Below are 26,360 nucleotides of genomic sequence, written 5' to 3' on the forward strand. Positions count from 1 at the left end.
CTTGAATTGAGTTTTAAAATGTTGGTTCTTTTACTTTGTGAGCACTTTCTTGTTCTCAGATGATTTCTTTTTGGTAGCATTTTCTTCTTGCTTCCTAACTTGTTCCTTACATGGATCTTGAGTTCCTGTTTCCTTTGCTTTATTAGCCTTTGCCTCCCCTATGTCTGAATGTCCAATCCCTGACTGTTCAGATTTGAGTGAGGCACTTTGTAAAAAGCGAATTGAAAATTCCAGCAGGTTGTCAGCTGGTGGCTGGGGCCCCAGACATCGGGACTGAGCTACAGCTCCTCTCTTGTGGTCCCTCATTTGTGTGATGAGAACTCGGCTCCTGGCTTCCTGGGAACCCAAAGCCTGGCTCTTTGTTGTACTTTACTTAACCTCCATTTCCTTCGGCACCTCACCCCTGCCCTGTGCCTCAACACTCCTGGGGGTGGCAGCAGGGAGAGTGGGGAACTGGGTGAGGGACCGAATTGCTTTTCAGTCTTTAAACCAGTCCTCAGTTTTCATTCACCCTTGCCAAGCCCCTGCCTCCATGATGGTGCCAATGGCTGAGGTTTTTGAAGGATTCTTTGGGATGAATTGGCTTCCTTTTGCTGTTTCCTCCCTCCGCCCGCTTTAGCAGAGTGAATGCTCAGCACTCTTTCATCTGCCTACGTATTTATACATTATAGTCAGGTCTCCTAGATTCGTCTAAAATAGAGTTAGTGTTGTTTTTCTTTTCAGGATTTTTGGTTATAAAAGAATGTCATTGTAAAGCCAGGTATCGTCGAGTCCTCCTTGGCCCGTGAAAAGCCACCTTTGTAGGAACAGAGCATAATGATTGCATGCCAGGCAACAAGGGTCAACTGCTTTCAGACGGCCCTGTTGGGCTCATGTGCTGTAGTGTCACGAGCAGGGCTTAGCAGCTTTCTGCTTTCCTTTGCTGCTTTGATAGTTACATTTTCTTAGAGAACCCATTTCTTTGAAGCTTCTGTAGCTCTACCATTCTCTCCCCCTAGGAATAGTTGTATTCCTGCTGGCCTCCTGACCGGTCCCCCATTTGTTAAAGTCTTTGGTACCTGGATATTTTCCGTTACATCCCAGCCATCCGTTGAGGTGACATGGAACCTAAATTGGTTCATGTGGAAATTCACAGAACTTCCCATTTCTGTGACCTACTCACCTCCGTTTCAGCTACCGTTTCCCATAGCCACACCCCAAACAAAAACCTTCTTGTGCTTCTGGTTTGCTTACTCTGTTCCCACTACAACCGCCTTGAAAGTGAGGTTCTCCCATTGACAGTACCCACCTTTGGTCTTTCCCCTTCCTGTTGAACTGATCTATTCTTGGAGTAACTCAACCCCTTTCATTATACCTTCAATATGCTTTCTAGCAAAACTCCAGCTGTGGATGAATTGTGATTTACTTTTTGTGCTTGTTTCATTTATCACTGATTTTAACAACTAAGGTTGTCTGATGGAAAGGGACCGTGTCTTATTCATTATTCTTAATTCCAGTACCTGGTGTACAGAGATAGTATCTTAATTAATGCCACACACTTCACAGGAGTGCTATGTTGTAGAGTAAATTTGGTGAAACATGGTGATAAACCAGGAAAGTTCACGTGCTGTGATGGGTGAGTAGAGTGTTAATATGAACACACAGGAGTGATGCCAATGTTTATTTTACAAGGATCAGAGAAAGTATAAGCTTGTATTACCTTTTGATTTTCAGCTTAATTCTTTATACATGATCTCAAATTACACTTTTTTTTTTTTTTAACAGGCAACAAATAGGCATTTTCCACAAACCGTTACAGGGGCATATTTGAGTGGCGTTCGAGAAGCAAGCAAGATTGCAGCATTTTAAATAGAATTTGTCTGGACCCAGCTTTCTTCTGTACCCCAACTGAGAAAGCCTGCAAGATTGCAGCATTTTAAATAGAATTTGTCTGGACCCAGCTTTCTTCTGTACCCCAACTGAGAAAGCCTGAAAAACTCGTTAAACCTCACTTTCATAAAATCAAACAATCTTCTCTGGGTAGCAAAATTGAAATGTTTCTAAGGTGGTGTGGTAACGTAAACCCATTTCATCACTCTGAAGGCACTAGGCCCAAGACTCCTTTTCTAAGCACTTATATTTAACTGCATTTCCCACAGGCCTGACTAGTGTTAAATCTTCTAGATTTCAAAATAAGGCAGAATATAACCTTAAATTAAGACCTTGGATATGATTCTTCCATGGTTGGAGACTCCCTTGAAATCTGACAAATTTTTTTTGGCTGACCAATTTTCACACATTAAGAAACCAAGTCACTCAAGCAGGAATCATTACACAGATAAAGCCATGTACTTTTCTATGACAGCTCATCACTGTCTTTGCCAATGAGCCTTAAGATTTTTATATAGCTCCAATATTGAGCTTTTACTTAAAATTTAGATAGAAATCTTTCCTTTTTTGGATAAAGCAAACTCTCCAAAGGTAAATGAAACTTCTAGACTATTTTATATTGTACATATTTCTTCCCATTGGGTGTTCAAAAGAAATTCAGGTATCTTGTAATAAAACATTTTAGACTTGTGCTCTCATTGGCAAAACAGCAAAATTCTCGGTCCCTTCAACAGTACAGGTTATTGTATCATTGAGAATGGGGTAGAGGTAGTGTGGTCTTTATACTTGAGACATAGATGAGACATAGAATACGGCTGTTTTTAAGAGCCATGTTTGGGCGGATGGCACACTTAAAATAGCCTTAATTTTGGCAACCACTAGCAAAAAGATCTTGTCAGAATAATTTAATAAAAGCCTCTCCCCACTGCGTCTTTTTAAAATAACTGATTCAATCTCTAGGAATATTTTTTATAGAATTGTTTTCAGTATTCCACATGTAGGTCCACTGGAAAACTCCAGAAAAATCCTGGTAAATGTTACACATTTAATAAGCCATATCTTGAAAGCCTGAGAACATGGCAAATACTTTTTCCTTTTTTCACTCATGACAAAAAAAATTCATTTAAAATAAACACTGATTTCAGGGTCTTCAGGATACTCATCTTGCCAAGAAACTTCAGTTTACAGGTTAGAAATACGGATAATTTATGTGCTTTTGTTTTAAAAAGTCTGAACAATTCTTTCAATATATTGGTCAGCTTAAAGGGACTCAAAATGACTTTAAAACCATTTTTCAAAATATTAGGTATTTTTAAAAATTAAAATAAGTTTATAAGTAGAAATAGTACTTTATGCAAAGAACTACGGGGAACTTTAGACAGAGCTTAGACACACCTCCCTCCCCACCAAAGTATAATAATCGAAAGAAAGCAACCTGCAGTATAATGGTTTCAAAGTTAACATAGGAAAATGTTGATATTTAGGTCATTTGATGAGACTCACTGATACTGATTGGGATGTATTCTGCTTTAAAGTGTTATGTATTAAAATGTTTAAATAGCATGTGTCAGGTGATAAATGCAAAATATTCTAAGTTGAAATGGTTCACAGTAAATTATTACTTTAGTCTCTGAGCACTTAAACTTGTACTGTGCTATAAGCAAACAAGGGGAGAACCTACTAAATAAAGTATGGTAAATGTGTATTTAAAACCCTCATTCCGTCTCAAGTGACATCACCTAACATTTTGTTCTTTAAGGAACCATGGTACTTTTTTTTTTCCTTGAGTTTCTTTTGAGTTTTTCACTGCTGTCTGAAGATTCTGTAATTGAGTAGCAGTGAATATGTTTTAACTGCAGACTGTGAAAACTGTGTAAAACTGCTTAATAAAAACTAGACTTGTTTTTCAAATATACTGTGCACTGCAGTGATGAAGGCACACTCCCCATGAACTTCCACCCACACCAGCTCAACCCCCCACAACCTCCAAGCCCTCTTTAGAAAGTCTTAGGTCACAGGCATCACGGTGTATCCCCTTTCAAGTCAGTGAGAACCTTGCTGACCTTGATGAACTTGGTTTTGTGAGCTCACTCTACTGATCTCTTTATAATTTATTCCAGGTAAAATCGGTCCGTTACCACTGAGGAGCACCCCAAATGATACAGGCTACCGGCTAAATCTATTTAAAAATCTGTTCTGAATATATAGATTAAGACATCAAATGCAAAGAGAAAAAGGCATTTTTTATTATTTTTATTGACAAGGTTGAGAGGAACAAATTAAATATTTAAAACAGAAGGCCAATTCTTAAGTCTCATTTAGTTGTTTATTCCATTCATTTGTATTAAGTATACCTTTCTCTAATGTCCTAGTAACTTTATCAAGAAACAAGTCAAAAGTCAAACGTGAAAATACCTATTAACAGTCAGCATATATCATTTTTATATATTTCTGTTCTATGATGCAAAGGTATTTTAAACACTCAGTGGTTTACCAAAGGCCCAATTCTTGCATAAGCAGCATGTTTTAAAATTCAGAGATTACTTAATAAACTGATTAAGACACTCAATTTAAAAGACAAAATTAGTCTCATCAAGAGTGGTCCACATACTGATCATCTAGAATCCTGATTGGCCAAAATTTAAAACGTAACACCCCTGATTCCACAAATACATTAAATTTCTTTAATGTTAAAAATAAGTCTGTTACCACTTTTGAGAAATACTTTGTCAGAGATACCCACTATTCCCTACACATTCTCTTCTTCTGGCATTACAAATTTTACCGTAATTATAAAAGTGGCCAGGCTTCCTGTACAGAACGGCATTTTATATGGGCAGAAGCAGTTAATAAAAATCAGTTCACTTACTATAAGCCAAATGTGCTTATACTTAATCCCACTCTTCCCCCAATTTTTGAAGTTTTGATGTGTAGGTTTTGGTCTGTCCTTGATAGAAAACGTATCTACAGGCACTGCTGCAGGGTTAACACTAACACTACAAACTGACGACACTTCGAGGCAAAGCAGAGAACTACTTGTTCCGTCAGTATTTTCTTCACTGGACTCTGACTTCCGCTGCTCCGTCACACCATCTGGCTGAACACTGACATTTCATACATTTATAACTGTAAAGGTACCTACTTATGAGTTTAAAAATTGATCTGCACAAAAGAAATAAAAAAACTTTATATACAACAAATTTGTTTTTAAAAATACAAAAATAACATCTGTCAACTCTTGTCATGCTGACAATTTGACATATATACACATGCAGGAGAAAAGTTCCAATTTCATCATCTGGACAGCTGAAGCTCGTATATTTTTAATATGATGAACACACTGCCACTGAGTTTCCACACTGACAGATGTGTATTCAAAATATTTCATATACTAAATACTGCAAGAGTCTCCGCATGTTTAAACACCATTAGAATAGTTTCTGTTCTACTTGGTTAAAAGTATGTCTTAAGCTAATATTGAGCACACGCTAAAAACTACAACAGTTCAAGAATCTAGAACCTTATATAAAGAAACCCAAAATGTACAAAATACAACTATAAAAGCAAGGAACAATTACTGCCATGCAAAAATTTAAACTAAAAACTGCATAGAAATGCAATTTAAAACAGCAAACTCAAATTTACGTTAACACTCAAGATAAAAAGGTTAAGTTCTATCAACACAACGCTTGCAAGGATTTAGAAAAGGAAATACATTCTCTTTTGCTGGTATGGTATAAATCAGAGCTTTAAATCCATGGGTACAGGTCACCTGTCTCTGTCCTCTTTCTCAAGAAATCAGCTGTAATGAAAGAGAAACATTATTTCCTCATACCCAACATACATAATATTTGGTATACATAAATCAAGACCATACTTTATTTTTTAACTTCTATTTTACTACTGTGACCTTGGGAAATCAGATGGGACCACTGTAAGACTACAGCTCTGTTGATTGTCCCCTGCCTTTAACTGGTGGACACGAACGTGCTCCGGTGGTTGTGTGAGCCCCTTTGGGACACCCGGCCACCATGTACACTGAGCCCACATCTTCTGAGGCCAGGTTTTGTCAACTCATGTTCAGACTTTATTTTTAAGCTCTAAAATGGGAAAATAACTCTCCATCTATTTTTGAGGAAATTTGAGCCTCAAATGTGATATTTAGTGACATGACTATTTTGAAAAATATGCAGTATTTGATACACAATTTCTTCCATCTTATATGTCCAAAATTATTAAAGTTGGAAAAGATGGATATATTTTACCTCTTTAACAGTTGTTTTTATGAACTCTTTTCTTTCAGTTAAGTCATAAGCAGGATAATTTTCATATACCTACAATGGAAAGGAAAAACTATGTTAAAAGTAGATTTAAAATTTCACTAATATTCTCTATCTTTGGATAGTGAAGAAATGTGTGCTGTGTACAAACAGCTACATATGTTAACTGTATGCTCTAACCACCACATAGAATTCTACAGCAAATGAGTAGCTTTAATAATACTGTATATAGAGCAGAAAATAAACCAGCATACAAACACTTTCAATGTTTTATAAAGTGGGAGTGTCAGTGAATTAACAACAAACATGGGTGAGAAGAACATGTAGACATACCTTGGTTAAGTGGAGTATGTACTTTACATCAGTAGGTTATTTGTGAGCTGTTTTTTAGAGATGCCCTCTTAGTTCTTCTGTTACATTATCTGACACTACTTCTTTCCTCAACTTGAACTTTAACGAATTTCAGCCCCAGTCCATTGTTCAATTCCCTCCTGAAGTTCTATCACTGAGACCCAGTTATACCATCGTGTCCTCTACTCTGAAATTTTTTACTCTCTACATTTCCCAACTTGGTAACTGCTGCCTGGCTTCACAATGACTTCTAGTCCTGACTTTCTGTATCTATCTTGCTGGTTTCACTCCTATCATGCAATTCAAAGTCAGCAAACGTTTTCTGTAAAAGGCTAGACAGTAAATTATTTCAGCTTTTCCAGTGACAGTTTCTGTCATGACTATTCAACTATGCCAGTGCAGAGTCAACGCTGCCAGACAATACTTACATGAATGGCTACGGCTATGTTATAACAGCCCTCAGGCTGTAGTTTGCCAACCGCTGCAAATACGGTCAATCATTTACATTACTCTAATTGTTTACCCTTTGTTCTTTCTCTGCAAAACTCCAACCCTGAGCTGGTATAATTACCAGCTTTTCTATGTTAAGCCCTGTGGGAAAATATAGCAACTTTGAGAAGAATGGTCCCATTTCCAGTCCATGGTATTCAATGTCACAGCCTCCCCAGAAATCCCAAGGATTTCTCATTAGATCCCCCTTGCATTCTCATCAGGGGCAATTTCACCCCTCTATTCAAATGTCCCACTCCTGTTCTCAGTCAAGCCACTGCTATGAATTCCTTCAACTCTGACGTATCTCTTGCCCTCCAGTTCACTTGCACCTGGATTCATCAACAGTCCCCATCTTCCTTAGCTCTGCAAGGACCCACCCCTCGAGGCTCCTGTACCACCAGCCCTTAGCCTAACACGTGCTTCTGCTTTCCCTCCCTGCCCTTCTGAAAAAATCTTTATCAACCTGTATTCCCGAGATTTAGCTACTAAAACAGGAGCTTTAATCCATTCACTCTCCTTACCGATAATTCTCAGTCCCAGGGTAAATAACCCTTGCATTTACCACCCTTCAAAACTGCTCTTATTAAGTGAACAACTGTCTCATAATTGCTAAGTCCAAAAAACCCTTAACTTATTCTCACTTGACCTCTCCATGTTATTAATAATCCCCCTTTAAAACTACAGAAATGTATTCACAAGTCATTCAAATGAACAGAACTAGTCTCCCTTCAATTTTCCCTCCAGTCTGCCCTCGCCCCTCTCCTTTCAGAGGAAACCAGTTATCAATCTGCTGTGTATCCCAGACACAGCAAAATTAACTCATTAAAAATGAGTTTATATACCAATGTATAAATGTATCAATGCAATATAGTTTTCTGTATATTTAAAACACCTGACAATACTTGGAAGGTTTTTCCATGTTCTTTTGAACTGCTACATAGTATTCCCCAAATATGGATGTACTGGTTTATGGCCATTTAGGTTGTTTCTGATTTTTCAATATTATAGACATGCTGAACATTACTGAAATCATTTTGTGCAGATGTGACTATGTCTTTAGGACAGAGACCTAGAAACGGAATTGCTAGGTTAAAAGGTATCTGCAATTTAAATTTTAACATACTACCTAATTATTCTCCAAAGTTGTTACAATTTAAAGGATGAAAGTACATTTCCCTATACCCTTGCCAACCTTGAAAACTGCCAATCTTTGTAAAGATTTTGTTAAAGCTAATAAGCAAAGTATTTCCTTTCAGTTTTCTATCTTCCTCATTAGTAGGGAAGGTTAAATATTTTCATGTTTACGGGTCATTTCTATTTCTTTTCTGTGAAATGCCTTTCCATGGCCATTGTCCACTGTCCCATGTAAGAGAATCACCTTTTCTTAACTGGCAGCCCCTCCCCCGCCCCCCTTCTTGAAAGTCCTTGCCCTGCTTTTATAGCACTCCTCTCTCTGGCCTTCCTTCTACTACTGACTCTACAATGTCTTGTGTTTTGTAGAAATTACTTCTCAACTCTTTGATGTTAATGGTCTCCAGGACTCTACCCTCTGCTTTCCTCCCCCTTTCTCTTCTTCCCTGGGACACCTCATCTGTACTTTTGGTTTTAGCTCCCAACAATGTCCTAGTCTAGGTTTCTTTGGAGATTACAACGTTCACAATTTCTCCCACGTTTCAAGTACCCCATCTTAAAATGTCTAGAACAAAATCCATCTTTTCTTTAAAACGTACATCTTTTGTTTTATTTCCTATTATGATTAATACACCCAAGCCCTGACACCCACAGAAGCAACCTGTGATCAGGCTCTCTCAAGTTCAGACCTGCATTACTGCAACCCTCTAACTTCGACTGTGACGTAAACTGGGCTTCCCTCGCCTCTCGTCTCATTCTTCACCGGTCTGTCCTCCTTCATATGCTTAGGATGCCTCTTAAAAAATAAAAATTTGATGGTGTTATGCCCTTGCCTAATACCTCTCAACAGCCTAACCAGCCCTCCAAGTCCCCACTAGCTGCAGGGAGAAAATCAAACCTCTGTAACAAGGTGTATATAAAATCGGCAAAACTCTTTAGTATTCTCTCTTAACCTCTGTGGAGAATTCCTTCCAACTCTAGTCTTCAGCCAAATTAAACTAGTAACTATTCCTCAGAGTCAATATTTGTCACATTTGATGTGAATGTGTCAATGTCCCACAATTGTATGAATGCTGAAGCTGTAAGTCCCTTCCAAGATGCCTTTTCAGGTTCCTCCAAGTCCTAAGGAGATGCTTCTTGTCCTGTGGTGGGGTGGCACCTTCTACCCTTCTCACAGCACACACACCCTGTACTCTAGTGACCAGACTGCAAGGCCTCCAAAGCCAAGCCATGGCCTCTCCAGCTCTACCTCTAACGTCTGTCACAGTGCCTGATATGCAGGAGAGGCTCAGTGAATGCTGAATGAATAAATCAATAGTCAATGTCTTTAAAAAGTAAAGAGTATTTCACCTTTGGTACATTTCAATTTTTAATTCCATTTTTCTATAGGAAACTGGAATCTAAAATCTTCCAATTTTGATCTAGAGTATGGAAACTCTATGGAATCATGCAAACTAGATCATTTCCTGAGAAGTAACAGAAGAGCTCCACAGAACTTTGACCTAAGAACCTAATCTGTAACATCTCATTTTTCACAGTAACATTGAAAATAAGGTGGTTCATCAGATTCTGCTTTTTCAAACTAACATAATCTAGGGATGCATCAATAAAAACAGCTTTCGTAACAGCAAAAGAGCATTTCCTACACAGTTTGGAATGTATCACTTTAACATTAGTCACTGCACATGTTCCAGTGTTGTTTATGAAATGACTCCAATAGGGCAGAAGCTTTGACTATTTTATTGAATGCGGTATCCCAGTACCTATAAGAAGAACTGACATGTAGTTCAATGAATGAACTCACATAAGAATCTAGCTTCCAACTGAGGAATGGGTGAAAGAACTTTTCAAATAAAAGCAAAATGATCTCAGCGTTTGTCCAATTACCTCTTTGCAAATCTGCTTCATGGTGACCTCCTCCAAGTTAGCACTGGCCAATAACTTCTTCACTGTTTCCTTCAACTCTTCATCTGTAGGAGGTTTCTTCAATTTTTTAATTAAAGGTTCATCATCTGAACTATCCTCAGATTCACTTTCTAAAAGAAAGATATTTTATTACATGGGAATAAGTTTTTCTTAAATAGCAAAGTAAATTAATATTGAAGACATATTAGGAAGAATTCTATATGCATTCATCAGATTCTCAGAGGCGTATTAGACTATAGAAAGTATAAATCACAACTCTGTATTACCTATAAAACATGCAATGGAACTTTTGTCAATGTTGAAAAATTACAAAAAATTGGCATACTACCTCCCCCACCGCAATGTTCTTCACAGCTGATCCATTCTCCACAATGCTTAAACACTATGTTGCAGCATATAAATCACATCGTTATAGTTGGAAACATGCCATTTCTAACATACCTTTTTTGGAACTGTTTTGATTCTTCTTGGTGGTGCTACTATCTGCCTTCTTAACATTAGCACTTTTTACAGATTTTTTACTTTTAGAAGTGGCTTTCTGTTTCGGTTTTTCTCTTTTAGATGTCTTTTTTGGTGGCTGTTGGAAAGAAAAGTATACACACCAATGAAAGATTAACTGCCATCCTTCTCATCCCTCAACAATATTAGAGAAAATTAATGTATCAATTTTTAAGATGACTAATACATTCAATGAACTTAATTTCATCCTAACACAAAACTAGTCATGTGAGGTCAATAATGAAACACTAAAAATAAAAGATGCCCACATTTATTCCACAGTATAGATAGAAAACTTTATATGTGTTACATCTTAATCTTGAAGAAAATAAAGGTACTAATATTTTTGTTATTTATTGTCATCTCTGCAACTAAAAGGTAAATGTCACAAGAACAAGGATTTTTGACCTTTTTGTGTTGAGTCCTAAAACAGTGCGTGGTGCAAAGTAGCTGCTCAATAACTATTTATAGATATACGAGGAAATAAAGGCTGAGAGGTTTCTTCCAGTCACATAATTAATATAATAAAGAAGTGAGATTAAAATAGGTAGTCTGACTCCAGAACTTGTTTTCTTAAACGCTAACTCACAGCTAACAAAATAAAAGCCAAGTATATACATATGAATAGATTAAAAAATTACAGTTCATAGTTACTTTGTCTCAAGCAAGGCCTATGAAATTAGTAAACATTAATTCTTCATTAAACATTCCCAAAGGTAAAAATATCCTATATAAGGCAAATATCCCAAGATAATTAAAATCTCATTTTAACACACCCAAATACTGCAAATCACTTTTGATAGAATATTTCTCCAAATGTTTTATATTCCTAATTTCTGATTAGCATCAAAATTCAACCTTTTTCTTTTTTTTTAAAGGATATTGTGGAAAAAAAATTAAATAAAAAATAAATAAAGAAAGAAAGAAAGAAAGAAAGGATATTGTGTGGAACTTAAAGAAAATTCAAGTACCTGTTCTAGAGTCAGATGGACTCAGGCTATTTCTAAGTGCAGTTCATTGGATTTCAGTGTTTGTCTTTCCTCTTGCTACACTGCCATCCACTGTACATACTTACACAAGTCTGTATCACCCTGCATTACCTCAGTAATGGTCTGTTGGCCAGGAACTAACCTATCTAGTTCAACTACTACTAAAAAGTACATTTAACAAGTGTCAAAGGGTCAACATGCTTCTAAAAGTAAAGCCTCAAGTTTTAAAGTTTTCTTTAAAAGCAAGGCAGATACACAGAATAGATACATAGAATAAAAGCAATATGAGGCTCAATGACACCTGTGTTAACTAACCAAGACACATCATGCTTATTTCTTTACATTCTGGTAGACAGGACTGGACCCAAACATCCGAATCCCTATAATAACAAGTTATGTTATTTATACTGGATTTCACTTATCTTTAGTGAACAGTTACAAAGTTTTCTGTGACAAATGTAGACTGGAATTCAGTAAAGGATCTTTTATCATCCTGGTAGTACTAGCACGGGCAGTGAAAACTAAGTAGTAAAATAACTACACTCTGTAGAAACTCCTACCTATGGGTTTTATCCTGAGCAAGGAGGCTATCAGATAACTGACTCTTATGTGCTTTAGATTAGCAGGTGTTAAGAATCTCTTAAGCTGCTGAGACAGTAAGAGATTAGGTATAGGAAGAAAAGATAACTGTGGACCACAAGGCATCTCAAAGGACAGATTTTGACACTGTAACACAATGGACAAATTTTGGCAGTTAAGGGAAACGAGGTAATCTGGTATTCTGGAGGTATGAAGAGGCCCTGGGAGAGCTGAGAAGGCAAGTTAAACCACTCCCATTTAAATGTTACATGAACTTTCAAATTTTCATTACTTTCATTCCCCCTCCTCCACTTAGGAAAATCTCACTCATGATTCTAAACCCAACTTAGCAATCACCTCCTCCAAATCTTTCATAATATCACCAGTTTGACTAATCCACAGTCCCACAATACTTGGCATACAATTCATCTATCCCTACTTTATAGCGGATATTGTGAAGCAGTGAATAAGAACACAGGTTTTTAGAGCCAAACTTCCTGGTTCAAATCCTGACTCCACCAGTGACTAATTTTGCATTCTCAGGCAAGACACTCATCCTTCCCTATGCCCGATTCTGCATGTGTAAAATGGAGGTAATAATACCAGACAACTTTGTTAAATCTAACACTTCCACACCTTATCTCAGATATTGGGGTACATTTCACAATCTACATTAAAATGATGCCTTATAGGCATTGCAGATTTGACAAACTATGGCCATATCTGCAGAACTTTTGTGAGGGTCAAATGACCAAATACATGTAAGGCATCAAAGAAAACATTTAATATACTACGTTTACTAAAGTGCAGGTATTTACACGTCTGTTCTCCCACTACACTGTAAGTTTCTTAAGGGCGTAGCTAACTATCTCCATGAGAAGAGACATTTATTTTTACTTTAGGTCTATCTGTCCCTAGCAACTACAAGAGTGTTTGCCATAAAGCAGCCACTTAAAGACTCCCTGCCCCGTTCACCTCTGTATCGCTTGCAGAATCTGGTTTACCTGTACTCTGAAACCAGGACGTGGTTAAAATGTAATTAAAAGGAAAAAGAAAAAGGTATCTGTGCAGCACTGCTTTCATATACATGATCTCATATGAGGGAAAAACCAAAACAAAGCAAAAAAAAAAAAAAGCAAAGACAGTTTATCTAATTATAAATGAAGAAAACGCATCTGTGTAGTTAAGACAGTGTCTTACAGATAGTTAAGCAGCAAGACCTAAAGTACAGTGTGCCTCCCACTGCATGAGTTGCTTATAGAAATGACTTAAATGTACCTACGGATTTCTTTAAGCCAGAGGTGAAACTACAGAAGTAAACTAATGCTGTAAATCAGTGATACCATAACCTATTTATTATACTCTTAAATTTAACTTTTTCCACTACATACAAATAATACCAATAATAACAAAGGATAAAAAACGCTGGCAGAAACACAGAACAGCAACAAAGGACAAGCAAGCCCAGTGTCAGGGCTGTCTCTGGCCCCTACCTCCAAACTCTGTATGGGCTCCAGGATCACTTCTCTAAAATTTCTCTAAAATTTTTTTTCAAAGCTAAGATTGGCCTTGGTGGAATCCAGTTTTGTTCTCCAACTCTTTCTTTCGCTCTCCTGTTCATCCTTTAAGGCTCAGATCAAATTGTTACCTCCTGTGAAGGCTCACTGACTGGATCTTTGCTCCCTCCCTGCCCCTAGAAAGAGGTAAATACTCCATCTTGAGCTTCTATATTATCTTGGCCAAACTGCTTTCTTAGCGCTTAAGGTACATCCTATGTTTTCCTTCTAATCTTTGACCTCTCCCCTCCTACCAACTAGATTAAACAGCTTAACATAAAGACCCTGTCATATTTGTTTCCTGATCTCCACTGCAGAGCTTAGAACTGGCACTTAGTTGCTATGTTAACTGGAAAATTGAGGTGGGAAAAGATCCTTAGAGACAAGATTATCTTTAAAGATCTATTCTAACCCCAAGGTTTTATTTCATTAGAATCATTCTGCTTGCTAAGACAAATCTTTTTTTCTGTTAATAGCGATTAGCCAAACCTCCTCATTTTTAATATCACTGTCTTCCGGCATCACTTATCTATACACCTCCATTTAAGAGGAAAAAAAGACTTAGATCAAATCATCAAGGGTGAGGCCTGAGGACCTATGCATAAAAAAGCCCCACAGCTGACTCACCTAGCTATAAAAGCACGTCTCATGATAGACAAATGTAGTCTAGACCTGTCACCAAGCTTCTCCTATGAAGTGCCAGATAGTATTTTAGTCTTTGCTGGCTCATGTGGTCATTGTTGTACATTCTTCATCTTTGCTTTTAACAAGTATTTTTAAAATGGAAAAACCATTCTTAGCTTTCAGGCTGTACAAAAACAGGCCATAGGCTGGATCTGACCATAGTACGCCAACTCCTGGTCTAGAGTATGAATTACTGGAGATTCATAGGGAAAACACAGAACCAGATAAAGAAATCAATACAGTATTTTATGCCAACAGCTTTTAGTTTTAAATTTTTACAAGCAGAAGTGGATCTATGCCCATATTAACTTTCCTAAAGCTATTGCTTAATATCAGATTTGGACAGCGTTGTAGAGAAAAATAAACGAATTAGAAGCTCTGGAAAGCTGGATATGTATCCTGTCCTCAAAGTTAAAAAAATGAGGATATATTGTCCTCTCTCATGGAGTCAAGACTAAATGAGATGCAAGATGTGAAAGTACTCCGCACACAGTACATTCCTCCTTATATGTACCAATAAATGCTAACTGAATGAGTGCGATTTCTCCCAGGTAGACTGTCAGTTCCTGGAAGACAGAGGCCATGTCTCTTTTCCCCCATGTAGCAAAATGCTCAGATAGAATAAGAATCATTTTGAAGGAACCAGAATGATGAATCTATCCCCAAAGGCTGTATTATTCACACAACAATGCCCAACCACATGGGATGTTTTCTGTGGTCTGGCTTCAGTGTATGTTGCTCCAGCTTCACCTCTCACGGCTCTACTTCTGGACAAACTACCCAACCACAAACAAGTGTGTTTGTCAAAGAACTTCCCTACTCCCCATTTTAGTTCACAAGTCCAACGTTTCTTTCTATTCCCAAAGTCAATTTCAATTGATACGTCCGTCTCTCTCCAAAGCCTTCCCTCATCAACAGAGAGATTCTCTTCCTTTTGAAATTTTACATTATTAAGTATCTCTCAAATGGTATTCGATCAGAAAATATATTCTATAACCCTAACAGCACTTAGCACACTCCCGATTTACTGAACTGAGCAAACTGAAAACTGATTACATTTTAAATGCCAAGTTTTAAATATTCTGAATATTTTAGTTAATTATAGCCAACACATTATGTAGCATTATAAAAGAAAAATGCTAGAAGTACTCATGATAGTTAACACCTTTGTTAATTAAATAGGAGGCAAGACTTTTGAGTCTTTTAACAAAATGTATAGGAAAAAATTCGGTGTTACATGAAAAAAAAAGAAAGAAAAAGCTGGTTTCCAAACTTATTTCTAAATAAGATTGTGGCTTGCCATTTTTGAATATGCTGTAAGTGTTTCAATCAGGACCATCCAGTATTGTAGGTATTTTACATGTGCTAAAGGGAAACAGGTAAAACTGACAGCTGCCATCAATTTCAGATAGTACAATGCACTGTAATCTAAGTTGTTTTTTTTTACAATGTATTGAAATAATACAAATTTTTAAAAATCTGAAGATTCTCCATGTGTCTGATAACCATGAAGGTATAGAATCAGGGAATGACACAAGTACTTTTTGAAGGAAGGCAAAAAAAAATCTTGGGAGAAGGCTTACCTATCTTTTATAGGCAGCAGGGCTCTTGAAGGAGGGTCTCCAAAAAAGACGCCTGTCACAGAGCCAGAATCCTGTCCTCACAGCAGAAAGGTTGTACTGGGTGAACAGATGAACAAAATAAGTATTAGCTTAAAATACGCTATTCTTTTAACAACTTGGCTGAGAAAACTCAAGAGTGCCAAGAGTAAAGAATGTGCAAGCTTTGCTATATGTCACAAAAGATTATGAACGTTTAAGTCTAAACAGATTTTATTATGGTAATTATTCAACTTTGCCTTCCAACAAAAGGTTTCAATAGTTGAAATAATTCTGTAATTCCTCTCATCAAATTGGGATGGGGGAATTATTTTTTAGAATGTAATTAAGGACTAACAAAACTTTCACGTTCCTCCTCCCACCATGACCAAATAATTCCTCAAATGGTCCAAATATGTTTACCAAAATTGTAACTGAAAATTTCTGATTTGGTAAACACTGTAGGATGGCTCACTCAACATCCCATCTTTATCTGCCTTCCTCCTACAGAGGCAGGAAAGCTAACACCTGGGTTTCACCAACTTCCCTGGCAACTAGAGGTGGCTGAGTAACAAATTTCTGGCCAATGCAACATACTTGGGGATTTCCAGGGTGTAAAAAGCCAACACATCACTAGGAGAAAGCCCTTTGCTCGTCTCTACCTGGAATAGGGATACAATGCTTAAAGGGAAAACATCCATCTTGACATCATGAGGTTAAATGTCACATGTAAAGGTGGTGGCTCAGGGAGAGAAGGCCCCCAAATTCTTGACACCTTTCTTGAGCTGCTGTACTGGTCCATAATTACCTGTCTGTGGACTTCTTGTCAAGAAAGAAAAAGGAACTCTTGTTTTGGACATTATTCGTGGGGTCTTTTAAGTATTTAGAGCTGAAGGCATTGCTGATATATCTGGAAACATTCAGATAAATTCAGTACTCACAAAGTAAAAATCTAGTTTGTTTTATACTTTCCTAGAGATAAAGAGTACATTACAAAGACACTAGGATACAAAAACTGAAGAAGTATTAGTTAAGCAAGCTTTTAAGGGTCTAAAAGACGATTAGGATAGTTTTCTCCAATGTAGGGAGCACTACTTCTCCTTTCTTTTCCTGTACTATCCAGTAATTTCTCTGTGCCTAAGGTCTAACACCTGTGGTGAATGGCATGCCTGAGCATGGTTTAATATCACTGGCTCATTCTGGTAATCTTCCCCTAAAAATGTTAATCCAATGTGGGAATCAGTTGATTTCCAGAATAAATTTATAGAAAAATAATTAAACCTCTATTCTCTCATTTTAAAGAAACTTCATCTATCAGTTTTTTCCTGGTTCCAAACTGCTCTCCTTCTACTGTCCTAAGTAAGCACATGTCCAAGAGTCAAGACGATAAAGATGTTTAAAACAGATATTTTATAAAGAAATTATTACCCAGGTTACTCTCAGAAAAACACCTTATTTGAATTAACTCCAAAAAAAAAAAAAAAAAAAGACAACTTAAAAACTGTTATGAACCACTCACTGCATATCATGGAAACAGAGGTACAGGTACTAAAAACCTCAAACAAAATGCCTTAGCAATTGCTGGCTAACATGCTAAATGTGACACACTTCTCACAAAAGACTTAAAAAAAAAAACCTCACCAATTCTTTTTTAACTGTAGTTTTCAGTGCTTTTAATCCTACATTTTATAAATTAAGTATCCTATTCTTCCACATAGCTAACTATGAAAAATAGCAGGTGAGTAATTCAATCTCATGTAACTGGCTAATGAACGACTGTAACTTGAACTGGATTTCGGCTTAAGATTTCTTACTTCAGCACTATGATACAGATTTAGTCCAAACTCCTCAATTTACAAAGGAAACAAAAAACAGTTGTTATTTACTCCAGGAATCTAAAATAGACGAAGCTGATCTTACTGGGAGAAGTCTTGTCTATGAAGGAGAAATTCATTTCAGGAAATAAGTAATATTAACCTAGTAATTTTCCACGAAAAAAATCAACAGAAAAAAGTTGTCTCTAAGTAATTCTCAACTTTTCTAATCAACCAGCAACTCTTCTGCCTGGCCTCTTAGAAAAGAGGTCCTTTCAGAATACTGACCAAAAAATACCTACCTTTATGAAGTCCCTAACAAGGCTACCACTTAACTGAGTCTTCAAAAAACAGAATAAGGAAAAATACAAGTTACCATAGAAATACTGTCCTTCTCTCCTAGCCATAACAATCAGTGAAAAAAAAGAAATAAAGGGAGTCCAAATCAGAAAAAAAGTAGAACTGTCACTGTGCACGGATGACATGATACTATACATAGAAAACCCTAAAGAAGCTACCAGAAATTCCTAAAGCTCATCAATACATTTGGTAAAGTTGCAGGATACAAAATTAATATACAAAAATCAGTTGCATTTCTACACACTGACAATGAAATAGCAGAAAAAGAAATTAAGGAAACAATACCATTTACCACCATTCCAAAAAGAATAAAATACTTAGGAATAAACCTACCCAAGGAGGCAAAGGAACTGTAATCTGAAAACTTTAAAGTTTTCATTGATGAAAGAAACTGAATACAATATAAACAGATGGAAAGATATACCATGTTCTTGGATCGGAAGAATCAGTATTGTTAAAGTGGCCAAGGCAGTATACAGACTCAATATAATCCCTATCAAATTACCAGTGACATTTTTCAGAGCTGGAACAAAAAAATGTTAAAATTTGTATGGAAACACAAAAGATCCCGAATAGCCAAAATCATCTTGCAAAAGGAGAACGGAGCTGGGGGAATCATGCTCCCTGACTTCAGACTATACTACAAAGCTATAGTTATCAAAATAGTATGTATGGTATCAGCAAAAAAGCAGACATACAGCTCAACGGAACAGGATAGAAAGTCCAGAAATGGATAGAAAGTCCAGAAATAAACCAACGCACTTAAGGTCAATCAACCTACAACAAAGGAGGCAAGAATATACAATAGAGAAAAAAGAGTCTTTTCAACAAGTGGTGCTAGGAAAATTGGACAGCAATCTGTAAAAGATTGAAATTAGAACATTCTCTAACACAATATACAAAAATAAACTCAAAATGGATTAAAGACATAAATGTAAGACCAGGTACCATAAAACTCCTAGAAGAAAACATAGGCAGAACATTCTTGGACATAAATCACAGTAATACATTTTTTGAACCAGCTCCTAGAGTAATGAAAATAAAAGTAAAAATAAACAAATGTGATCTAATTAAACTTAAAAGTTTTTAGGATACCATCAACAAAACGAAAAACAAAACCTACAGAATGGGAGACAATATTCGTAAATGATGTGACTGACAAGGGACTAATTTCCAAAATATACAAATAGCTCATAAAACTTACTATAAAAAAACAAGCTACCCAATCAAAAAATGAGCAGAGGACCTAAACAGAATTTCTCCAAAGACATCCAGATGGCAAACAAGCACATGAAAAGATGCTCAACATTACTGTTAAAGAAATGCAAATATAAACTACAATGAGGTATCACCTCACACCAGTCAGAATGGCCATTATTAAAAAGTCCACAAACAATAAATGCTGGAGAGGGTGTGGAGGAAAAGGAACCTTTCTACACTGTTGGTGGGAATGTAAATTGGTAGAGCCACTATGGAGGACAGTATGGAGATTCCTTAAAAAACTAAAAACAGACTTACCATACAAACCAGCAATCCCACTCCTGGGCATATATCTGGAGGAAAATATAATTCGAAAAGACACATGTACCCCAGTATTCACAGCAGCACTATATACAATAGCCAAGACAAGGAAACAATCCAAATGTCAATCAACAGATGACTGGATAAAGGAGATGTATTACACACACACACACGAATACAGCTCAGCCATAAAAATGAATGAAATGCCATTTGCAGTAACATGGATGGATCTGGAGATGATCATTCTAAGTGAAGTAAGTCAGAATGAGGAAGAAAAATACCATATATTGATTTTATGTGGAATCTAAAAAAAAGGACCCAAATGAACTTATCTATAAAACAGAACCAGACCCACAGACAGAGAGCAAACGTATGGTTACCAGAGAGTAAAGAGGGTGGGAAGGGATAAACTGGGAATTCAAAATTTGGACTCCTTGGGGAAGTGATGGAAACGTTAGCTATCTTGATTGTGGCGGTGGTTTCATTGGTGTATACATCTATCGAAGTTTATCAAACTGTACATCTGAAATATGTGTAGTTTACTGCCCAGGAATCATACCATAATAAAGGTGTTAAAAAAAAAAAACAAAAAAACACTGTCCTTCCTGCTAGCACTTACCTTTCAAAGGCAATCAGAGCCTTTCATAGTAATCAAATCAGCAATAAAGCTTTTGAGGATAGCCCTAAATTTGAAAGTCTTCAGAGAAATAAAGAATATCTTTGTTGGAGGGTGATTTATCAGGAAAAAAGAAAGATTTCTCAGTCCAGATTTTATTGGCATTACATTTTATGAAGTCTGTCAATACCAGCCCAAGCAGAAAAACCAAAACAGAAAATAGAGCATTATGAAATAGCTTTTATATTGTGTGATTTGATATACTTAATGCATATAAAAGCATTTTTGTGTTTTTCCTCCATGGATTTTCATCATTTGACCTGGGTCTCTAGCAAAAGATCATTTACAGTACTGTAGAAAGGCATTGATTCGCAGGGGTCAACTTCACTTGTCTAAAAATTAATATGGTTATAAATCAGGGGTCACCTATAATCACAGACACCAACTAACTCTATTTAAAACAATGGGACAATAATCTGGAAGCAAAAAAGAAATGAATATAAAATATCCTGACTTTAACCTGCACCTTAGTAATAATAGGAAGATTGGATTTAGAAATCTTACATATGATAAAACATGCTAATATTAATAGTAACAGCAGCAGCTAATACTTACATAGTACTTGTGCCAAGCACTGCTCCAAGTGCTTTAAATAAAGTCACTTAATAAATACTTTGAGGGCTGGTACTATCATTATCCCCATCTTACAGATGGGAAACTGAGGCACAGAGTTTATAAGCAACTTGTCCAAAGTCATACAGGGATAATCAGTATACAGCTGGATTTGAATTCAGTCTCCAAAGGCCATTCTCATAATTACCTCTATGAAAAAATTAGATGCTTGTAACAACTTTTCATACTTTAAATCAGCCTTTAAAATGGTTTTGGGAGGCATAGTGAATACACATGGTAGATAACCAAAAATTTGTTTAATGAGGAAATCTATTACTGCAAAATTTCTACTATTATATATTCACATATAAACAAACATGTTCGCCTCCTACAGGTCCTTAAAATCTATTCCATAAAAACCTTAGTGCTCAGATTACTCATCTTGCTTCACACCAAAAATATATTAAGATACTATTTATGAAACATCTGCTAGATCTATAATATCCTTTTTTAAATTATGAAGCATTTCATACTTAACTTTGTAGGAGTCTGTAAAACTTGGCATTGAAACAAGTGTGGGTTTTAAATACCTAAAGACAAATATACACAAAATGCACACACATATAAAATCAGGGTTCACCGTATCTTTATTTTCTTTAATCCAGTAGTTATCAACTGAAGGTGATTTCTGCCCCCAGGGGACATGGTAATTTGGCATGGTAATGTCTAGAAACATTTCTGGTTTTCACAACTGGAGGCTGGGGGTGGGGATGTGCTACCAGCATCTAGTGGGCAAATATTCTACAGCACACAAGACAGCCCTCCACACTGAAGAATCATCTGGGCCCATAATATCACACCACATCGATCAAGTTCCTAAATAAGACAAGGGGGATTACCCAATTTACAGAGCAAGTTCTGACCATTAAAAGGAGCACCAAAACAAAGGTAAAACAGAGCCACCAAAACACTATTAACAACAGAAAATCATCTCCTGGTACCCACTCTCATGTACTTGACAGAAGATACATACCAAGGAGAGGATGAAGTTAACCCCTTAAACGGTTCAGCAGCTCTCCTCTTCCTGAAGTTTTACTCTGGAAACTAAATATTCTCAGCATTTTATCAACACTCCCAAGTGAAAGAAAATGGCAGGCATTCCTAAGTGATACAAGATTTGCCCACCAATCAAACTTCAAATGCTGCTATTCTCATTAAATAAACCCCGAGATAAGAAAAAAATGGTGGTCCTTAAACCCTTGCTTTTTGCATAAGACAGAATAAAATGGTCCAAGCCAACCACAAAATATTAATATACTATCAAAAAATCTGCTCCTTTGTGTTCCTGTCAGGATATGCACCCTTTCCCCGCCCCTTCCTTTCCATTTACCTACTCTTGTCTTCATGGTCCAGTTCAAATCCAGTCCACACCAACCTCTTTCCCAACTCTTACACATTGGCAAGGCAATAAAACCAAAAGCTCCTTGAGGGAAAGAAAGGGTTTATCCTTGAGCATTTCTGAGTCTTTGGAATTAAAATCAGCCAATACGGTACATACATAGTTCCCTCAATCTATGCTTTCTGGCTATAGCTATTCTAGAGCAGGAGTTCTTAACTCTCCCCATGGAAAGTTGTGGGGAAAAAAAAAACCCCAACACTTTACCTCCTCTTCACTTTCTTTATCTTCATCATCTGAAGACTCTTCCTTGTTTTTCTTTTCGTCTTCTTCACTGCTGGATTCATCTGACAGGATTTCAGGACATTTGGTTCGCTTAGATTTCCTGGCCATTCCAGAACTATTCCGTTCCTTCTTGTTGCCTTTGCTAGAAGTTTTTTTAGATTTTGGCAATGGCTGCATAAAATGAAATAAACCAGTGAGATATTTTATTTCCAAGTCAATCACCTGTTTTTGATAACTACTTCTCAATTCCTCTTGTTCTTGTCTTGAGAAATTTTATTTTCAAGCTTAGCAGCTTTACATAGAATAATTCATCTTGAACTCAACGTGTCAAGTTAATTGTTTTGTCTGCACTACCAATACCCTTTTCATTTGTTTAGAACTCTAGGTTTTAAACATGTAGGTGAGAGACTGTTCACAAATGTTGAAAGACGTATCCTACATTCTGATATGGGACTAGAAGCCTGAGTACACACCGTGTTTAGACAGTTGTTTACACTTCATCAAGACAATATTTTCAGTTAGACTTGTAATTTATTTCACTCCTACAAACTTTAAAACTGTTGCTGCCTTCTTGCTTTAGGGGACTCTCCAATAAAAGGACTGGGAGGAACCATTCGTAAGGGAAATAAAACCTCACTTTACACATTCTGAATTTATGAAGCATATAGTTTATATCCATATTACCTAGGGGCTCTACTTTCAATAATGCCAGGATTATATTCTCACTGACAATTTAAAATATGCAGTTAAGTGTTGAATATGTTAATTATGAAAGTAATTAAGAACCACAAAATAAGTATACTGCCATTACTTTGATATTCAATTAAAGCAAGCATATTTAAAAAGCATAGATCACATGAGAAAAATGACTTGATTATATTAACCAACAAATTTAATTTTTAAATGCTTTCTTGGGGTGGGTATTTGCTAACTTCTGAAATAGAAAACTATAAAATAAACTTGCATAAAGGATCTAAAAAGATACAACTAAGGAATTAAAATTATTACTTCTAAAATTATGGGTATCTTTCATATTTATTTTCGTCTGTTATTTTCTGCAATACGCAGAAACATTAAGGAAAATTCCGTGATATAATCTTAACATGCATAATTGTGTAAATGTTATTGGTAACTTTAAGCAGTATCTCTCATGAAACTAGCAGAACCACAGGTCCCTTTCTCTCCTAAGAACTTCCAATCTTAGGGGTCACTATCACCTGCACAAAAACTAACGCAGCTGCTGTTTGTGTAGTGCAGTATTTCCAGGCTATCTACAGTCCACAGGATAGCCCTAGCTTGCCCAAACAACCTATCCTTCTAAAGGCAGACTGGGAAAGAGCCAATCTAGGTCACTCCAGAAACTTTAAGTTAGTGGACTAAAGGTATTTCTCAGAGATTCCCCACAAGAAACCTCCCTAAATGTATACAGATAACCTTGTTAAGTGAATTATTGCCATTACCAACTATACCAGGAACCAAATCCATTTGGATGAATTCTTTGATACGCTTGTTTGGAGGAAAAAAGTTGACTCTCACCACTCACTAAATGAAATCTAAGATTCAAATATATTTAAACAATGTGGTTTCCCTCCCTATGTCAGCTCAGGAACTAAATACAGGTAATGAGAATATAATCTGTATACGAAATTAGTAATACAAGGACAGGAATGGGTGCTGGGTATAGGAAAATGAAAGACTGTTAAATTATTCAAGAAAAAAATCAAGAAAATACAACTTCTAAAAATAAATGAAGAGCTTTTAATTTTTAAAGAGTAGTAATATATAAATGCTACAGAATTAAAATATTAGAAATTAGAATTAGATAATTAGACTTTTCCTATACTTGTTCTAAAAACAGTTGAACCTATTACTCAGAATCCAGTGCCAACAGCATTATCCCATTTTGGAAACAAAATCTGATTAACAATCAAGGTAGAAATACAAAAGGTTAGTAAACAATGTTAGTATAACAATTTTAAGATCACTTTGTAGTCACTATATTCCTCACAACCACACATCAGCAGGGCATTTCACTTAAGAATGTCCTTGATGCAACAGTAAATACTAACTGTATTAACGCTCAACCTTTGAGTACGTCTTTAAAGCATTTGGGTAACAAAATGGGAAGTACACAGAGTACTTTGGCTATATATGGAAGCTCACTGATTTTCTCAAGGAAAAGCATTTGCACAACTGAGCAGTAAGCTAAGTTAGCCACTTTTTTTCATGGTACATCATTCTTTAAAAGAGTAATTAAAAACCCATGCCTATTCAGACTTAGGTTTATTTCATAGACATGTTCTCAAAAATGAATGTGAGCCTATCATCTCAAGGAAAACAACTGACAGTATTTGTTGCCAGTAGGTTTCAAATTTTCAAGTGAAAATGAGAATTTGGAAAAATTCATACCCACTACCACTGACGTGACAGCATCCCAGTACCTAAAGATTTTTCCTGATGAGATGATGGTTATATTAATGAATGTGATTTTGACAGCGTTCAGTGAAATGTGCCAACATGTGGAATATATGCGTAATTCAGGGAACTGATATTTTCCAAATGGAGAGTGCATATTACAAAATCAAGCATAGGTAAAAGGTCCAAGTTCATTAACATGGTTTCAAACACATCACAACTAACCTTTAAGAATCCACCACTGCAGAGTTTTGATATCATATCAAAGGAGACTATCCACAATTATCAGGAAAGGTTTTAAAAATATTCCTCCTTTTTCTAACTACATAGCTGTGTGAGGCTGGATTTTCTTCATATACTTCAAGCAAAACAATACATTGCAACAGATGGGAATGCAGAAGCAAATGAGAATAGAGTTGTCTTCTCTTAAGCCTGACATAAGCAAATTTGCAAAAACAATGCCATTCTCATTAAAATTTTGGAAAGTAATTACTTTTCATACAAAATATACTTTTTAGGATTTTTCAGTTTTAATTTAGAACACAGTAAATATAAATATAACCCACATAAACAGAAGCTCTAGGGGTCCTCATTAATTTTAAGAGGGTAATGGGGTCCTGAAAAGAACACATTTGAAAATCTCTGAGGAAAAGTTGAATATAAACATATCCCTCGTGGGGGGAGGGTACAGTTCAGTGGTAGACTGTGTGTGCAGCACACACAAGGTCCTGAGTTCAATCCCCAGTATCTTTGTTAAAAATAAATAAATAAAAATAAATAAACCTAATTATCACCCCCCTGCCAACCATATCCCTCAACTTAGTAATTGCTTCTGGGGAAACTGTTCAAATCTGTCCCCTGAAATCCCAAGGTGTAGGTATAGCCATATTGTAAGTTTAGAAAAACAGAAATATAATCTCATCTTTTAAATAACCAATTCAAAACACCACCTCCAGCTCCCCAAAAATCTCCATACCCCTTTGGTGTACAGCTGCATGACAAAACTATCTGTAAGTTTCACTGTCCTGCTAATGGTAAACAGGACCAAGAGAAGGCAAAAACAGAGCCCCAGAGCTATTTTCTGGTTTCTACTCTTTACGTCTTTCTCCCCTCACTGATAGTGTTCCCCTGAACTCCTAGGCCCTCCAGATCTCTTCACAATTTCTTTCCTATCAAAATGTGAAAAAATATGAAAATATTTGTTGAAAGACTTAAACTGAAAATGCAACGTCATATAACTAACATTTCAACTGACATTTTAAGGTAGTAATGTCCTTTGTTACTGTTGAAGAATTAGGGAAAACCTAATCCAGATGTTAGAAGAGTGGGGGAAACCATAAGACTATTTTACTTCCCTGTCCAGCTCCTGGGCTCTAAGGATTCTGGAA

At 36.4% G+C, this 26,360-nt stretch overlaps 2 protein-coding genes and 1 long non-coding RNA gene across 4 annotated transcripts in view; 1 reads left to right on the top strand and 2 right to left on the bottom strand.

The window, feature by feature from the left end:
* KDM1B (lysine demethylase 1B) overlaps positions 1-3,780 on the top strand; it is a 46,914-nt gene extending 43,134 nt beyond the window's left edge. For both annotated transcript variants that reach the window (XM_031435139.2, XM_031435140.2), the window contains one exon: positions 1,765-3,780. In XM_031435139.2, the coding sequence (XP_031290999.1) occupies positions 1,765-1,848 (84 nt within the window). In that variant the 3' untranslated portion in view covers positions 1,849-3,780. The remainder of the gene's footprint in view (positions 1-1,764) is intronic.
* Positions 3,781-4,091: 311 nt separating this feature from the next.
* Positions 4,092-26,360, bottom strand: part of DEK (DEK proto-oncogene) — a 29,004-nt gene continuing 6,735 nt past the window's right edge. Inside the window, exons 7-11 of the mRNA XM_031435141.2 lie at positions 22,540-22,728; positions 10,491-10,626; positions 10,011-10,159; positions 6,135-6,203; positions 4,092-5,671 (exon numbers count right to left, since the gene is read on the bottom strand). Of these exons, the coding sequence (XP_031291001.1) occupies positions 5,660-5,671; positions 6,135-6,203; positions 10,011-10,159; positions 10,491-10,626; positions 22,540-22,728 (555 nt within the window). The 3' untranslated portion in view covers positions 4,092-5,659. The remainder of the gene's footprint in view (positions 5,672-6,134; positions 6,204-10,010; positions 10,160-10,490; positions 10,627-22,539; positions 22,729-26,360) is intronic.
* LOC135318606 (uncharacterized) lies at positions 21,506-22,533 on the bottom strand. The gene is made up of 2 exons (XR_010376817.1): positions 22,267-22,533; positions 21,506-21,752 (listed from the first exon to the last, which is right to left on the bottom strand). It is a non-coding gene; the product is annotated as an uncharacterized LOC135318606 (long non-coding RNA).

Source organism: Camelus dromedarius, chromosome 19 (genome assembly GCF_036321535.1).
Source record: "Camelus dromedarius isolate mCamDro1 chromosome 19, mCamDro1.pat, whole genome shotgun sequence".
Classification (NCBI taxonomy): domain Eukaryota; kingdom Metazoa; phylum Chordata; class Mammalia; order Artiodactyla; family Camelidae; genus Camelus; species Camelus dromedarius.